The sequence below is a fragment of the Elephas maximus genome, chromosome 10, assembly GCF_024166365.1.
Source record: "Elephas maximus indicus isolate mEleMax1 chromosome 10, mEleMax1 primary haplotype, whole genome shotgun sequence".
NCBI lineage: Eukaryota > Metazoa > Chordata > Mammalia > Proboscidea > Elephantidae > Elephas > Elephas maximus.
Window position 1 is genome coordinate 6,449,551 of NC_064828.1, and position 18,248 is coordinate 6,467,798.

Below are 18,248 nucleotides of genomic sequence, written 5' to 3' on the forward strand. Positions count from 1 at the left end.
GATTTGATATTGACTCTTGTCTCCGAGGTGTCTCCGAGCTATCTATAAGTTATTGTAGTAGCTTATTTTATATTTGCTTACTGTATCCTAGCTTCTTACGTCGTTTCATTTTGATATGCCCAAATAAGCCGCTTGTGTGAGCTAGCTTCATTATTTTCACCTTTGAAGCTCTAATGACCTGTCAGCAGATGGCTAGAGCTGTTACCAGGTATTCGTGCCTAGGAGTCCATTTACTTTTCTTGTATGGATTCAGTTCAGGTGTCCAGGTAGTTGGTCATCAATTGTGTGGTACAGGCTGTGTCCTACAGTCTTATGGGGGCAGGGGTGATTGGCGTAGGTACAGGTATTTTGTTGCAGCAGGGGGTCATGCTCTGAACAAGGCGGGGGCTTACAACCATCCCCCGTTTGTGAGGATAGCACGTCCCTGTTCCCTAGAGCGCACAGGTGGGTGGGTTCTGTAGCCAGACCATGGGCACCCACTGCTTTTGGTTGTAGGACTGGGAGGTACACTTATCCTTGGATCCCTGTCATGGGTAACTAGGTGACATGGGTGGAGCCACCAGTCCTTAGGCCCCTGATGTGGGTAGGTGAGGACTGTGTTTAATAGGCAAAGCGGTGTCAAAGATCAAACACCCACCTCTCCACCCCACATCTGAAACAGTTGCAGTCTGCCTACATAGGCCTGTTCTCCTGAAATGGGCCTACACAGCTCCATGCAGGCATGAAGGTTATTCAACGTCCACGGACCGTTTATGCCTGGACAGGAACTGCTTCTGTCCTGAGCTCCCTAACTTGGTGGAGCTGGCAGATTATCTTTTCCCCTAATTGTGAATTCATTCCTTCTCCAAGGCTGCGGAAATGGCTCAGGACACGTAGCAGGGCATATTTCAGGCCCAGGGAAATTGACAGCCACTAAAGCTGGCTTGGGGATTGGGGCTGCAGTAAAATAAACGCAATTAGCTTTTGCTGAGAGTGCCATTCTTCTCTGGTTCCAGAGGTGTGAGCAGGCTGTGCGGCTTGCTTTGTCTCCCTGGGGAAGCTGCATCCAGAATGCTACTGCCAGCCCCGCCGCAGTTGCTACAGAACTGGTGTCTGAGGCTCCCCGGCAATTTAGGTCACGCAACTCCTTTTCACTTCTGAACCGTCTCTTCCTCTCCTTGCCGCTCTGTCTGTTTTCTGTCTTTGCCATTGATGTTCAGTGTTCCTAGATTGTCACAGATGTAATCATTTCAGTTGTTTTTTTGGGTCTCTGTTGTAAGAGGGATCACTGGAAGTGTCTGACTACTCTGCCATTTGGCCTCACCTCCACTCTCTTCCTTTTGATGTGTGTTTCTATTGCTATAAATTGACCTCTGAGGACTGCGTTTGCTGTGTTCCAAAGGTTTCAGTATGATGTGTTTTCATTTTTGTTTGATTCTAGGAATTTTTGATTCTGTCTGTGATTTCTTCTATGACCCAGTGGTTTTTAAGCAGGGCATTATTCAGTTTCCATGTAACTGATTTTTTTTCCTTACTCTTCCTGTTGTTAATATCTACTTTGATGGCATCTTGGTCAGAGAAAATATTTTGTATTATCTCAGTGTTTTGGATTTTGTTAAGGATTGCTCTGTGGCCTAAGATGTGGTCTATTCTGGAGAACATTCCATGTGCACTGGAAGAGAATGTGTACTTTGCAGCTGTTTGGCAGGGTGTTCTATATGTGTCTCTGCGGTCACATTGGCTGATTGTGCTGTTTAGCTCTTCTGTATCTTTATTGAGTTTTTTCTAGATGTTTTGTTCTTTATCGAGAGTGGCGTGTTGAAGTCTCTTACTATTATTGTGGAATTGTCAATTTGTTTTCAGTGATGTTAGAGTTTGTTTTATGTATTTTCGTACCCTGTCACCGGGTGCATTGATGTTTATTATGGTTTAGTCTTCGTGATGGTTTGTCCCTTTAATAATTATATACTGCCCTTCTTTGTGTTTTATGGTGGATTGTGTTTTAAAGTCTATTTTATCAGAGATTAGTATTGCCATTCCTGCTCTTTTTTTCAATTATTTCCTTGATATATTTCTTTCAATTCTTTGATTTTTAATAAACTTATGTCTTTGTTTCTAATGTGTGTCTCTTGTAGACAAAACATTGATGGATCCTGTTTTTTCATCCATTCTGTTACTCTGTGTTTCTTTATGGGTACCTTTAGGCCATTTACATTCAGTGTAATTATTGATAGGTGTGAGTTTATTGCTGTCATTTTGTAGTGTTTTTGTGGTGCTAACATTATCTTTATTCCTTTTACTCTCCTGTGCCAAGTTCCTTTTGTTTGTGGATTTGTTTTGTTTTTGTAGATTTTGTTTTTATTGACGTGTTATGCTTTTCTTCTTTGACGAGTAGGTTTGTTAACTTTCTTTGTGGTTACCTTGAAATCTACCCTTATCTTCCTAGGTTTGAACCAGTCTATTATTACTTGGTATTGCCTTGCCTTCCCCTCCATTAGAAAGTGGTATACCTACAGTGTTTATTCTGTTTTATTGTTCTGACGTTGTTGTTATTTACAGATTAACCTCTCTAGTTCCCTGTTACAATTCTTTTAGTTTTGGATAGTCCTTGAGAGTTCATTTCTGACACTGGTATCTGGCTGGTACAATCTTGCATCCTAGGTTCAGGCTGGGTCTGATGTTTTTTGTTCTCAGACCGGAGGATTCCCTTCAATAATTCTTGTAAGTTTGGTTTAGTTTTTACATAGTCCCTTAGTTCCTGTTTACCTGGAAATGTCCTAATTTCACCATCATATTTGAACAAAAGTTGTTCAGGATATATTATTCTTGGTTGGCAATTTTTTCTTTCAAGATTTTATATATGTCATCCCATTGACTTCTTGCCCACATGGTTTCTGCCAAATAATCAGAGCTTAATCTTACTGTTTCGCCTCTGTATGTGACTTTTTGTTTTTCTCAAGCTGCTCCCAGAATTTTTTCTTGTCTTTGGTTTTAGTGAGTGTGATTATGATATGCGTTGGTGTTTTTCTTTTGGGGTCTATTGTATATGAGGTTCATTGAGCTTCTTGGATGGTCAGCCCTTCATGATATTAGGGAAGTTTTGTGTCAGCAATTCTACAGCGATCCTCTCTGTGCTCTCTGTTTTCTATCCCTGTTCTGGAACTCTGATCACTCGGAAATTTTTGCTTTTGATTGTATCCTACATAATTCTCAGGGTTTCATTTTTCTTTTTTCTGATTTTTCCTCAGAGTTATAGCCAAGTATTTGTCTTCAATTTCGCTGATCCTGTCTTCCATCATTTCAGCCCTGCTTCTCAGCCCTTCTATGACACTGTCCATTTCTGAAATCTTCTTGTTTATCTTTTAGATTTCGAATTGTTTTTGTATGATTTCTAGTTGTGAATTTATTTTGACATTTTGTTTCTGTATTTTCCTGAATTTTTCCATTTTTTTGTCTATATTTTCAATGAATTTGTCTGCTTTTTCCATAAATTTGTCTATTTTGTCCTCATTTTTGTTTGCTTTTTTCTTCAACTTTTGGATAGCTCTGAATATTAGAGATTTGAATTCCCTGTCAGGTAGTTCTAGTGCCTTTTATTCTACTGGAAAGTCATCTGGCGTTTTATTTTGCATGCCTACTGGAACCCTCCTGTCCTGTTTTTTTAATATGTCTTGACATTGCTGTCTTTGGGACATTCAGTAGTTATTTTCTTTGTTTCTTGATTGTAGATTTATTTCATCCTGCTTTTTGTTTTATTTGGTTATGTCTGAGCAGGCAGGCTGGGCATCCTTTGTTGTTTGCTCTTCTGTAGTCATGATACTTTTCACCTCCTTGTCCAATGGGCAGAGCTAGTAACTCAGTTATGTTACAGCAGAGCAGGTCCAGCTGAACGGGAGGGGCTGGGAAGGGTTGTTTGTGGTACGCAGTAGTGCTGACAGGGTGTGCCATTAGTGCTGGGCAGGTTCCCGTAAGCTATGCCTGTGCTGCTCTTGGGTGTGATGTTCAGAGCACTGTGCAGGCAGGCAGGGGGAGGTTGTGATGTGTGGAGCTAATATGCGTATGGGAAAGAGAGAAACAGGAACCAGAAACAAATAAAAAAAGGAGTGCAAAGGGAGTTTCCATTGGAGTGGAAAAATGAGAAACCAAGAAATGGAGAAAAGCAAAAAGAAAAAGGGAAAAAGAAGAAAATAACCAGACAAAAATGTCAAAATTAAAAAAAAAAAAAAGAAAGAAAATCCCGCAGGTGGTCCATCAGTGGGGCTACGAAGGCCGTGGAAGTGGCTTCAGGCCACGCAGTATAGCCTGGGTATAAGGGGTATAGATGTTACACAGCACCAGGTGTTCAGAAGATAGGAAAAGAAGGTAAGTATAGAGAGACGAGAACTGAGAAATGAAGAAGACAGAAAACGAAAAAGATAAAAAAAGAAAAAAAGAATTGCCCCCAGGGATCCCACCTATATGGCTGCACAAATTGGGGGAACGGCTTCTAAGCCATGAGTGCAGTCTGGCACAAGTGGCTCTAAAGCCGCAAAAAGAAAAACATACAAAGCAGAACAAAGCAAAACAAAGCAAGCAAAAAAAAAAAAAAAAATGCCCCAGGGATCCCACCCGCGTGGTATTGCGGGCCAGGGGAGTGGTTCCCCAGTTGAGTGGGGCTTCACAGCCTTTCAAGAAAAGCAAAGACAGTACATGGAGCCAGGTGTTTGAGGGAAAGGAGGAAGTGGTGGTGGGAGGCACATAAGAAACCAAAAGAAGCAGAAAGAAGCAACACCAGCTTAGGGAGTAAATCCAAGCTGTCTGGGGTCAAAGAAGTTGTGTCCTGGGCAAGAGACTGAAGCTGGTGGGAAGCAGAGGAGGCTGAAGGAGCGGAGGAGTAACAAGAGTGGTGGTCAGGAAAGCATATATTGCTCATTACTGAGTGCTCTGTCTCTTGCTGGGAACTCCATGAAGCTGCTTTCGTGTACTGTCTGCCAGTCTCCAATGTGGGTGTGGAGAATCTAAGCGGCATGGATGCTGCACTTCCTGGCTGAATGAGCCACCGCCGCTAGCCAGGAAGCTCAGAGTTAGAGCAGCAGGGAGAGGGTAAGGGGTGGGAGAGTGTGTATCGCTGGTTACTGGTTGCTCTGTCTCCTGTTGGGAGCTCCGTGAAGCTGCTTTCCTGTGCTCCCTGTTTGCTGATCCCTGGCAGGAGTCCAAGATGGCTAATCTGTGTTGTTAGTTGCTAGGGGACCTCTACATGTATCTCTCCTCGCTCTCTGTGCTCTGTCAGTTTCTTATTCCACTTGGTGTTTGGCTGAGTTCTTTATCTCTTCGTCTGACATTTCAGGTTCCAGGAATGACGTCTGTGTCTGTTTTACCTAGTTTTTCGGGTCTTTGCTGTGGAGGGACGACGTGGTTCTTCTGTCTATGGTGCCATGTTTGCTGGAAGTTCTTGACTTCTGTTTTTCACCAAAATGTTAGTTGAGGATTTGGGAGGTGCTTTATTTTTTTTTTCTTTTATTTTCTAAATTCAAAGACAGAATGAAAAAAACAAAAACGCAGTGTTACACAGCAGTATAAACAACACCTTAGGAAGAAAATGCTTAATATGAATGAATTCAAAACAGATTTCTGTCTAGTTGGGCCCTGATTGATTATTCCAGGAAATAATACCATTGGTATAATGAAAGTATGACATTTTGGACTGTAGTTGGAAGATCAACCTATCTGGGTGGAAAGTGAAGTATTAATTCAATCATTCAGTTGTTTTTCCCTCAAGACACCTGTAGATCTAAAATTTATTTTTAGTTTCCACCCAGGTATATGGTACTAGGGGGCTCAATGCTTTTAATTATGAGGTCTCATTGACTTTTGTAGAGGAGAAAGAATAAGCAAAGCTCGGGCCATTATGGTGACAGTCTCAGGTACAGAATCTAATGAGCATTTTTAAAAATGGTTCTTCTATGGGGTGACTGAAGAACAGGGTTGTGGTGTGAGGGGGCATAGTTGCAATTCTCAGCATCTTTCCAGTCCACAATTAGAAGTGGTGTTGTGACACACCCACAACCTTTCAGGCAGAATAGAGGTAGGGGCATTGGGCATGGTGGCATCTACTTCTAGTAGCTATAGCAATGAGGTGCCTTTGGGAGTGACTCACATCTTTGTTTCATTGGTTCATAGAATGGGGTTGTGTTCAGTATCTGCTTTAAGTGGGAATGACCAAAGGTAGGATCTCATTGATCTCAGACCCAGGGACTGATTTTTAAAAATCAAAAATTATTCTGCAGGCTAAGGGGAAGATGGCTGGCGGCAGGGGTGGGGTGGGGGGAAGGGAGGAAAGATGTGCCATTCTGGATGTTTCAACTTAAGAAGCTATCCATGTCTGCAGCGTGATAGATTGCTTTTATATGGCCTTTCTCTCCATGGTCTTATAACTCCCACCCAAGTGATTGAGTGGGACTATGCAAATAAGCTAATTGTGGCCCACCGAGGGGACTGGTCAGGTTTGCCATTCTGCTAGGCTTAAAATGAACCATTCCAGAGGTGGAGAAGAGAGGATCTCACCACAACCAAGGAAGAGCCAGGAGAGGAAAACATCTTTTCGACCCAGGATCCCAGTACTGAGAAGCTCCTGGAACCAGGAAACTGAGAGAGAGCGTTAACACCGAAGATGGCAAGAAGTGGTGGCAGAGAAATGGCAGCAGCAGAGGCAGGAGACAGCACAACCTGGCGCTCGGAGGGAGAAAGCTGAATGCCTTTGGGGAGGAGGTTTGCTGGCAGAGTAGGATGCCTCTGGGCACTTGGTGGAGGTAGGTTTGCCAACCCACAGAGCTAAAGCTGAGTGCCTTTGGGCCAGGGCTTGCTGGTGGAGGGGGTGCCTGTAGATACTAATCAGCAGAGCTAAAGGAGCTTTGCAGCACTTGCCTGAGCAAGACAGAGGCTGAGGGGCCAGAGAGAGGCATGCTTGCAGGTGCAGCTGAGAAGAGGGTGTCCTGACCAAAGAACTGTATCCTGGGCACTCCTGAACCTGTTACTTCCCTAAGAAACCCAATAACTGTGAGTATGGTCTATGTGTTCTGTGTGGCCACTGCAGTGAATTATCAAACCCAGAAGAGAAGTAGAAAGTGCCATGGGAAGGACGGTTGGTGTTAGAATTGGTAAAGATGGTGGAGAGAGGAGGCATGTCTGACCTTCATCTCATAGGAATCAGCCTTGGGCGGATGCTGGTGATTCTCCTCCCCACCCCATCCCCAAAGTTAGAGGAGGTCAGACACCACCCCCTTGCCATTTTTACAATGTCAAAGAGCAGTTAACATGTTTAGTGGATGAAGGCAGCAGAGAAGGGTGCTGGATGTAGCATGAGGAAAAAAAAAAAAAGGATTTGTTTAATTCTTCTTAAAGCATAAAGCATGCTACCCCTTGAAGTTCTAAGATAACTACGAGGAAACATGAATGCCTCTCCCCAGCCCCCCCCAACTTCAAAGATGTACTTTGGCCTGAAAACATAAAAAAGTTCAAGTTTATGTATACATTCATAGATGGACAGATCATTTATGGATTAGATGGTTCATATTTATCTTCACTACTGAGGACAGTGGAAACCCTGGTGGCGTAGTGATTAAGTGCTACAGCTGCTAACCAAGAGATCAGCAGTTCAAATCTGCCAGGCGCTCCTTGGAAACTCTATGAGGCAGTTCTACTCTGTCCTGTAGGGTCGCTATGAGTCAGAATTGACTCAACTGCGGTAGGTTTGGGTTTGGTTTTTGGGTACTGAGGACAGTATCAAAAATATAACCATCCACTCTCAGAAAATGTTTCATAGACCCTCAGAAGCATAAAATAAAATTATATTAAACGTAATGCTTGCTATCTTTTAAAATGATCAATTTTGGTATGGGAAAATATATCCTGGAAAAGCAAGTTATTAGGAGTTTTTGTATATTCCTTGTTTTAAACAGACTTTCTTGGCATACTTTAATATGGTATTTTAGGGGCTTAAGCAAAAAAAAGTCAGGATCTTAGTAGCTCCCAGTTCCACTAATTCTTTACTCCTATCCCTTCTACCAACTCTTTAACGGCTACTGAATTGAGAAGAGTGATAAAGAGATAAACAAGGTAAAACAGGAAGAAAATGGTGACATCCTTTAGGGTCAATGAGGAAAGGCAACTTCAAATATCTGTGTAGTCCTAGCAGGTAATGCAAACTGTTCAGGTACAAGAGGAAACAGTGGTGAAACACAGTGATGACTAGCACCACTTGGCCTCCACGTTTGGGAGACAATACTGGGAAACATGGCAAACAGAATATCTCCCCTATCTAAAGAATTACTTTTTTTTTTTAATTGAATTTTCGATGAAGGCTTACAGAACCAACCAGTTTCTCATCAAACTGTTAGTGCACGCGTTGTAGTTATGACATTGGTTAACCCAATGACATGTCAACACTTTCCCTTCTCAACCCTGGGTTCCCTATTACCAGTTTTCCTGTTCCCTCCTGCTTTCCAGTCCCTGCCGCCCCAGGGCTGGTGCACCCCTTTACTCTTGTTTTGTTCCATGGACCTGTTCAGTTTTTGGCTGAAGGAGTGACGTCATTACTGAGCTGAAAGGGTGTCCGGGGGCCATACTCTCAGCATTTCTCTGGTCTCTGTCAGGCCAGTAAGTCTGATCTTTCTAAGTTAGAATTTTGTTCTACATTTTTCTCCAGCTCTGCCTGGACTCTATTGTAATACCTGTCAGAGCAGTCAGTGGTAGTAGCCAGGAACCATCTAGTTGTACTGCACTCAGTCTGGTGGAGGCTGTGGTATATGTGGCCCATGAATCACTTTTTGCCATGTGAGATTATGGGGCAAGGGCTGCCAGATCTTTTACTTTTGCAACAGAAGCTGGAAATCTGGGTTTCTAGCTGCTATCGCTGAATTACGGATTTTGATTTATAATTAAGAAATTAAAATTACAAGTGTGAGCCAAACAAAATAGGTCTGTGGGGCATCTGGGGCCTGAGGGCAGCCAGTGTGGGACATCTGATCTAAGCAAGCATTTATAATACCTATGGATGGATCCAGGTGGTACAGTGATTAAGAGATTGGTGCTAACCAAAAGGTAGGCCGTTTGAATCCACCAGCTGTTTCTTGGAAACCATATGGAGCAGTCCTACTCCGTCCTATAGGATCACTATGAGTTGGAATGGACTCGATGGCAGTGGGTTTGGGTTTGGTTTATGTGTAGATCCATAAAGCCTTGGTGGTGCAGTGGTTAAGTGCTTGCTTGCTCTGCGGGAGAAAGATGTGGCAGTCTGCTTCCATAAAGATTACAGCCTTGGAAACCCTACGGGGCAGCTCTACTCTGTCCTGTAGTGTTGCTAGGAGTCAGAATCGGCTTGAATAGGTTATGGATAGGTGTAGAAAACCCTCCCCAAATCATATTATGCACTCATAAGGTTGTCCGAGTTCCTTCCACCCACTCCGTCCCCCAAATCAGGACCATGGTTTCCTCAGAACACCTTTAATTTCCATTAAATGGCCAATTTATAAGGTACATGCAATTATTACACCCATATTCAGTTAAGGACTTTAAAGTAGAGAAATAACTTACCCAGTTACAGACCCAGTAAGTAGTGGGGCCCAAATTTGAACCAAGTACTCTGATTCCAGTCTGTGAGAACTCCAAAATTTAAAAGAAATGTGATTTTTACACCCCTAAAAGGGGCGTTAAAATGTTGCCATTTTCCATCTTCAGTAAATATTAATCATTTTCAGTGGTCTCTCAGGTTACTTCCTATTTTTAAAACCACTAACCAGTTGCAGAGCCCAGGTCTTTCTTCTTAAGCTGTCTTCAAACTCAACAGGGAATGTGGGTTTTCTCCCCATCCTCCTTGCTCCCTGCTCAGTCTGAGAGGGAAAAAGAAGCATAACCTCCCAGTTCGCACAGCTGTTTTTTCCTGAGCCTTTATTTGGAGGTAAATGCAACTGGCGTTTATTGTGTACTGCCATTCTTTTTTTTTTTTTTCAGAGCACTGTTAATTTATATTGCGTAATCATTTACAGATGCATTTGACTGCAGCTACAGGCTATTTGAGAAAGCAGTGGAAGAGCTGAGAGGCAGCAGGATTAAAATGTATAAACGCCAATGTTTTACCTCCTGTCTGTCCCCTCTCCTTACCCCACCAGGCTACTGTTTGAGTGATCGTGACCATCCTTACTTAATGGTCAGTCTTATATTTTACAGAAAAGAACCCCCTTCCCAAAGAACAGGGTGACTAACATAAATAAAGCCGAGTTGTCCTGTGGTACTGGACGTGCCTTTATCGCTCTAGTGAAGCGGGAACATCAGGTAATTTTACTAGTCATCACAGAGCCTGCTGATCCTGTTTTTACTGGGTGCAGCCTTCTAACAGTTTTTCCTCCTGGAACTTCAGGATCTTAATAAACACAGCAGCATGCTCACTGACACTGCAGGTTTTCCTAGGTTGGCAATACTTAATTTACTCAGTTTGCTTTCCACAACTTAATCTGTGCATCAGGTATCTGAAGCTGGATGCTTTCCCTTATAAATACTGGTTAAATTTAAATCATTAAGTGGTTGCAGTAATTCATACAATAAAAAGTGCAATACTATTAGCCAAACAAAGTACACAGAACAAGAAATTTTATTATCTGGAATGCTGGTGCATTACAAATAACAAGCTTAATTAGAGGAGGAGAGAGAGGGAAACCTCAGATACTGAAGTGGATTTCTGGGCAGGTTTAAAACCTTTAGAAGATTAATAACATAATTGTTCAATTTTTTTAGATGTACAACTTTCCTCTTACGTTACAATTTGCACCCACAGTTCTTATAGTATTAATTTCAACTAAAATCTTTTGCCTGTTAAGTGAGAGAGGAACAAAACAGAAATTTCCCCTGTGTATAAGAGTGTTAGAAATTATTTTTTTGTACTTTCAGTAACATACTGTCTAAAATTGTTAATGAAAGAGGTCTTAATTTTTTACCGTTTAAAGTGGTCACGACATGGATTTTCTTGTATAGACCATCGTAGCTTTATAAATGATCAAGATACATATATAAACAAAATTAAGATGCTCTGGAAACACATTTAAAGATACAGCACATGTGATATTTTTGGATTTGCTCATCTTTTTGAGATACTGAAAACAACTCAATTTATGTTACAGTAATAATTTAGCGTTTGATAACTACGACTTGAATAGGTCACAAAATCAGAATTTTCAAAGTTTTCTCAATAGGCTTCCAGTCCAAATAATTCAAAGACATCTTGTGTCCCACGCTGGACATTTTCGTTGTTCTTTCTCATCAGACAGGTACTATCAGTGGGCTCTTTTACTGGCAGTTCGTCTTGGTCATTCCCTGTTCTTGCAAAGCCATCCCTTGCTGTGCAGCCGATATGAAAGCTATTTTCCCAACACAAGGGAAACAATCTGGATTAATAGCAAAGTCAAAGGCATGGGTGTTTCGGGGCATTCTTGAAAACATTTCTCAACAGTCCGCAGGCCCTTCCTTCTTGGCGATTCTCTTCGTTTCTCACAACTGTGCAGTCACTGTCCTATCCTCTTCTACAAAATGAACACAATGTTTTTTGTTTTTGAAGATCAAGTGTTGCATTGGCACGGAGCTATTTCGAATGAACCCAAAAAATAATGGGATGCTGGGTCTCTCCTCCCTCTTCCACCAGCCTTTGCTTACTCCCTATCGATCATCTCATCACAGCCGAGTTCCTCGGTCAGACGATTGACAACCATCAGGGAAAAGAGCTCTTCGATAAACGCCAACTGATCAAACGGGGTCTTCTCGTACTGCACCTGAAACCCGCCGTCCAGGGCGGCCTCCCTGGCTCCGGACGTTCGCAGGAACAGCTTGTTGGCTTCTTCCAGGGCCGCCGACACCCTGTAGCCGGCACCCCGGAGCTGCTGCTCCTCGGGGTAGTCGTAGTCGTCCTCCCAGTCGTCCAGTTCCTCGCCCTCGTCCCCGCTCTCCCCGTCGGCGGCCGCCGGCCCGGGCTGCTCCCCGCCGCCGCGCCCGCCCGCCAGGCCCGCCGCCCCGGCCATCGGCGGGGCCTCCCCCTCCTCCATCGGGCCTTCCTCCTCCAGCTGCGGCACGGCCCCGGGGCGGGCGGGGCTCGGCGACGGCTCGCGGCTCCCGCTGCCTACCTCCATCTGCGGAGGGTCGCTGTCGCCAGACATCACGTCCATCTGCAGGTCAGGGCTCTCCTCGTACAGCTCGGACAGCTCGGACATCTCCGCCATGATTGCAGCCGCTCACACGCTAGCCAAGCGTCCCCAGCGAGCGCGGAGAGACGCGGCGCTGCGCTTGCGCAAACGCTCTGCGGGTGCGTAGCCCCGTACGCATGCGCGGCTCTGCGGCTGCCGCCTCCGCCTGGGGCGCTGCTGGGGTGGGGGCCGCTGGCGGGTCTTCGGAGACAACGTTGGGAGTCCGAGCGGCCTGACGTCTGCGCGTCGGTGGATTCGAACTTCACACCGAGAGACTGTGCGTGCAGGGGCACGACTGTCTTTGCCCTGCTTAGCCGTTCCGCCGCTTGTGGTGCTGCGGAGTTGAACGCCCCGCTGCCTTCGTGACAGCACTTCACCCTCCTCCCGCTCTTCCCCCCGCTCCTCCGGCGTCTCCTCCTCCCAACCCCCGTCCCCAGGCAATCACAGCTGTTCTCAAGGGTTCGCGGCCTTGGGTTTAAGCGCCACATTTCACACAGACACGCAGACACACAGACACACACCCCGTGGAGTCGATCCGACTCCTACTTCTCCAAGCTAGACTGTATTCTCGACCACTGATCTAGCTTATGTATGCGTTCTGCTTTTCTGTTTTCGTCACTTAAAAATACCTTAAATTCACAAAGAGTAAGTACCTGTGTATTGGGTTTTCCCTAAGTACCACTGAAGAAAAATTCATCGTCGTTTTCTCCAGGAGGTAACTTTCTACGAATATCAATTCGGTGTGTGTTCTTCCAATCCACTTTTTGCATGTATATGGATCTTTATGTCCCTTTGGAGAATATATTATTTTCTATGTGTGTGCGTTTTTACATATTTCACGTAACGTCCTCTAAAAAAGCCTGGACAATTTAGCTTCGTCAGTATGCGTACACATACCACTTTATTTTTGCACAGCATTCTATTGGATAGATATGCTATACTTGACCTAACAATGGGCAAATATTTTTAGATTTTTTAAAATATTATAACCATTTATCCAATGTGCCAGTGTTTCCCTAGAGTCAATACCTAGGAGTGGAAAGGCAGTATTGTAGGGTATGTATAAATCAGTTGCTATAGTAGAGTTGATTTTGATTTGTGGCCGCCCAGTGTGTGTCAGAGTAGACCTGTACTCCACTGAGTTGTTTTTTTTTTTTTTTGATTGTGCTTTAAGTGAAAGTTTACAGCTCAAATTAGTTTCTCATACAAAAATTTATACACACATTGTTCTGTGACCCGTCTAATGTGTCACACACTCCTCCTTGCCACCCCGGCTTTCCTGTGTCCGTTCAACCAGCTGCCATCTCTTTCTGCCTTCTCATCTCGCCTCTGGAAAGGAGTTGCCCGTTTAGTCTCCTGTATCTACTTGAACTAAGAAGCACTTTCTTCACAGCAATCATTTTATGTCCTAGAGTCCAGTCTGATCTTTGCATGAAGGTTTGGCTTCAGGAATGATTTTAGTTCTAGGTTAACAGTCCAGGGGCCCTGTTTTCCGGGGTTCCTCCAGTCTCAGTCAGATCTTTTTAGGTGGATTTGAGTTCAGCACCCTGCCTTTCTCCGGCTCCCTCAGGAACTCTCTGTTGTGTTCCCTGTCAGGGCAGTCATTGGTGGTAACTGGGCACCACCTAGTTCTTCTGGCCTTAGGCTGATAGCATCTCTGGGTTATGTGGCCCTTTTGTCTCTTGGGCTAATATTTTCCTAGTGTCTTTGTTGTTCTTCATCTTTCTTTGCTCTATGTGGGTTGGGATCAATTGATGCATCTTAGATGGCTGCTCATAAGCTTTTAAGACCCCAGACGCCACTCACCAAACTGGAATGCAGAACATTTTCTTAATAAACTTGGTTATGCAACTAGATGTGCCCTGAAACCATGGCCCTACACCCCTGTCCCTGATACTCTCTCCTTCAGAGTGTTGGGTTGTATTCAGGAAACTTCGTAGCTTTTGTTTCAGTCCAGTGTGCTGATTTGCCTTGTATTGTGTGTTGTCCTTCCCTTCAGCTAAGATAATTCTTGTCGGTTTTGGTGGTTTACTATCTAGTTAGTGAATACCTCTCTCCCTCCGCCCCTCCAGCCATCGAAGAATGTTTTCTTCTGTTTAAACCTTTTCTTGGTTTCTTAAAATAGTGGTCTCATACAATATTTGCCCTTTTGTGACTAATTTCACTTAGCATAATACCTTCCAGATTCATCCATATTATGTTTCACAGATCCATCATTGTTCTTTATCGTTGCATGGTATTCCATTGTGTGAATGTGCCATAATTTGATGGGCGCCTAGGTTGTTTCCATCTTTTTGCTATTGTGAACGGTGCTGCAGTGAACACGGGTGTGCATAAATCTATTCCTGTGACAGCTTTTATTTCTCTAGGATATATTCTAAGGAGTGGAATTGCTGGGTTGTATGGTATTTCTAGCTTTTGAAGGAAGCGCCAAATTGATTTTCAAAGTGGTTGTACCATTTTACATTCACACCAGCAGTGTGTAAGTGTTCCAGTCTCTCCACAACCTCTCCAACATTTATTATTTTGCATTTTTTTGAGTTAATGCTAGCCTTGTTGGTATGAGATGGTTTCTCATTGTAGTTTTGATTTGCATTTATCTAATAGTTAATGATCGTGAGCATTTCTTCGTGTATCTGTGAGCTGCCTGAATATCTTCTTTAGTGAAGTGCCTGTTCATATCCTTTGCCCATTTTTTAATTGGGTGATTTGTCTTTTTGTAGTTGAGGTTTTGCAGTATCTTGTAGATTTTAAAGATTAGATGATGATGGGAATTTTCATAGCTGAAAATTTTTTCCCAGTCTGTAGGTAGTCTTTTTATTCTTTTGGTGAAGTCTTTTTTTTCTCAGTTATCTAGTTTTTCTTCTGGTGTTTGTGCATTGCTAGTAATGTTTTATGTTCTGTTTATGTCATGTGCCATGGCTCCTAGCATTGTCCCTATTTTTTTCTTCCGTGATCTTTATCGTTTTAGATTTTATATTTAGGTCTTTGATACATTTCGAGTTAGTTTTTGTGCATGGTGTAAGGTATGAGTCTTGTTTCATTTTTTTGCTGGTGAATATCCAGTTGTGCCAGCACCATTTGTTAAAGAGACTGTGTTTTCCCCATTTAAGGGACTTTGGGCTTTTGTCAAGTTTTAGCTACTCAGAGGTGAAAGAATTTACATCTGGATTCTCAATTCTGTTCCATTGGTCTATGTATCCATTGTTGTACCAGTACCAGGCTGTTTTTACTACCGTGGCGATGTAATAGGTTCTGAAATCAGGTAGTGTGAGGCCTCCCACTTTGTTCTTCTTCTTCAGTAATGCTTTACTTATCCAGGGCCTTTTCCCTTTCCATATAAGGCTGGTGATTTGTTTCTCCATTTCATCAAAAAATGTCGTTGGAATTTGGATGGCAGTTGCATCGTGTTTGTAGATGGCTCTGGGTAGAACTGATGTTTTCACAATATTGAGTCTTCCTATCTATAAGGGTCGCTATGAGTCAGAATCAACTCGAGGGCACTGGATACTGGGTATCTATAAGCAAGGTATGTTTTTCCACTTATATAGGGCTCTTTTGGTTTCTTGCAGTAATGTCTTGTAGTTTTCTTTGTGTAGGTCATTTACTTCTCTCATTAGATTTATTCCTAAGTATTTTATCCTCTTGGGGGCTACTGTAAATAGTATTGATTTGGTGATTTCCTCTTTGAAGTTCTCTTTGTTGATGTAGAGGAATCCAACTTATTTTTGTGTGTTTATCTTGTATCCCAACACTTTGCTGAAGTCTGGTTTTAGTTCCAGTAGTTTTCTTGTGGATTCCTTGGGGTTTTCTGTGTGTACGATCAGATAGTTTTACTTCTTCCTTACCAATTTGGATGCCCTTTATGTCTTTTTCTAGCCTAATTGCTCTGGCTGGGACCTCCAACACAATGGTGAAAAAGAGTGGTGATAAAGGGCATCCTTGTCTGGTTTCATGTTCTCAAGGGGAATGCTTTTATACTGTCTCCATTTAGGATGATGTTGGCTGTTGGCTTTGTATAAATGCCCTTTGTTATGTTGAGGAATTTCCCTTCTGTTCCTGTTTTGCTGAGAGTTTTTATCATGAATGGGTGTTGGACTTTGTCAAATGCCTTTTCTGCATCAATTGATAAGATGATGTGGTTCTTGTCTTTTGTTTTATTTATGTGATGGATTACATTAATTGTTTTTCTAATGTTGAAGCATCCTCACATACCTGGTATGAATCCCACTTGGTCATGGTGAATTATTTTTTTGGTATTTTGTTGAGTTGTATTGGCTAGTATTTTGTTGAGGATTTTTGCATCTATGTTCATGAGGGATATAGGTCTGTAATTTTTGTTTTTTGTGGTGTCTTTACCTGGTTTTGGTATCAAGGTTGTGCTGGCTTCATAGAATGAGTTTGGGAGTATTCCATCCTTTTCTATGCTCTGATAAACCTTTAGTAGTAGTGGAATTAACTGTTCTCCAAAAGTTTGGTAGCATTCTCCAGTGAAGCCATCAATGCCAAGGCGTTTTTTGTTGTTGTTGGGAGTTTTAAAGTTACTTTTTCAGTCTCTCTCTCCTTTTTTATTATAGGTTTATTTAGTTGTTGCACCTCTGTTTGTGAGAGTTTAAGTACGTAGTTTGTTTCTACAAATTTGTCCATTTCCTCTAGGTTTTCAAATTTGTTGGAGTACAATTTTTCATAGTATTCTGTTTTAATTTCAGTTGGGTTTGTTGTGATATCGCCCATCTCATACCTTATTTGGGTTATTTGCTTCCTCTCCTGTTTTTGTTTTGTCAGTTTGGCCAATGGTCTGTCAGTTTTTTTTTTAATTTCAAAGAGCCAGCTTTTGGTCTTGTTAATTCCTTCAGTTGTTTTTCTATTCTCTATTTCATGTAAGTTTGCTCTAATTTTTTTTATTATTTGCTTTCTTCTTGTGCCCGAGGGCTTCTTTTGCTGCTCTCTTTCTATTTGTTTGAGTTGTAGGGTTAATGTATTGATTTTGGCCCTTTCTTCTTTTTGTACATGTGCATTTATTGCTATCAATTGACCTCTGAGCACTGTTTTTGCTGTGTCCCAAAGGTTCTGGTAGGATGTGTTTTAATTCTCATTTGATTCTGTGAATTGCTTTATTCTGTGCTTAATTTCTTCTATAACCCAGAAGTTTTTGAACAAGGTATTGTTCAGTTTCCGTGTATTTGATTTTTTTCCCCTTGCTTTTTCTGTTATTGATTTCTCCTTGGATGGCTTTATGGTCAGAGGAGATTCTTTGTAATATTGCAATGCTTTTGGATTCTGTTAAGGCTTGCTTTGTGGCCTAAAACATGGTCTAGTCTGGAAAATGTACCATGCGTGCTGGAAAAGAAAGTATACTTGGCTGCTGTTGGGTGAAGTGTTCTGTATATGTCTGTGAGGTCAAGTTCGTTGATCGTGGCATTTAGATCTTCCTTGTCATTATAGAGCTTCTTTCTGGATGTTCTGTCCCTCACCGAAAGTGGTGTGCTGAAGTTCCTGCTATTATTGTGCAGCTGTCTGTTTTTCTTTTCAATGCTGTTAAAGTTTGTTTTATGTTTTTTGGAGCCCTGTCTTTGGGTGTGTAAACATTTGTTATGGTTATGTCCTCTTGGTGTATTGACCCTTCAATCATCATATAGTGTCTTTCCTTATCCTTTGTTGTAAACTTTACTTTAAAGTCCATTTTGTCAGAGATTAGTATTGCCATTCTTGCTCTTTTTTGATTGTCGTTTGTTTGATATATTTTTTTGATCTTTTAGTTTGTGTTTTTAAGTCTAAGGTGTGTCTCCTGTAGGCAGCATATAGACAGATTGTGTTTTTTTAATCCATTCTGCCATCCTCTGTTTAGGTGCATTAAGGTCATTTACATTCACCATAATTATTTTTTTATTTTTTAATAATTTTTATTGTGCTTTAAGTGAAAGTTTACAAATCAATTCAGTCTCTCACTGAATTGATTTGTAAACTTTCACTTAAAGCATATACACCTTGTTACATACTCCTAATTGCTCTCCCCCTAATGAGACAGCCCGCCCCCTCCCTCCACTCTCTCTTTTTATGTCCATT

General features: G+C 42.3%; 2 protein-coding genes across 3 annotated transcripts in view; one reads left to right on the plus strand and one right to left on the minus strand.

Moving 5' to 3' along the window:
* The window catches only part of SHC4 (SHC adaptor protein 4), a 246,409-nt gene that overhangs the window by 98,086 nt on the left and 130,075 nt on the right, over window positions 1-18,248 (plus strand). The window lies entirely within an intron of this gene.
* EID1 (EP300 interacting inhibitor of differentiation 1) lies at window positions 9,455-12,301 on the minus strand. The gene has a single exon (XM_049899616.1). The coding sequence runs from the start codon at window positions 12,216-12,218 to the stop codon at window positions 11,655-11,657; it is 564 nt and encodes a 187-aa protein (XP_049755573.1). The 5' UTR covers window positions 12,219-12,301; the 3' UTR covers window positions 9,455-11,654.

What these genes read in the sequence shown, in the direction of transcription:
- EID1 (XM_049899616.1), bottom strand. Translation starts at nt 12,218, where the DNA reads ATGGCGGAGATGTCCGAGCTGTCCGAGCTGTACGAGGAGAGCCCTGAC.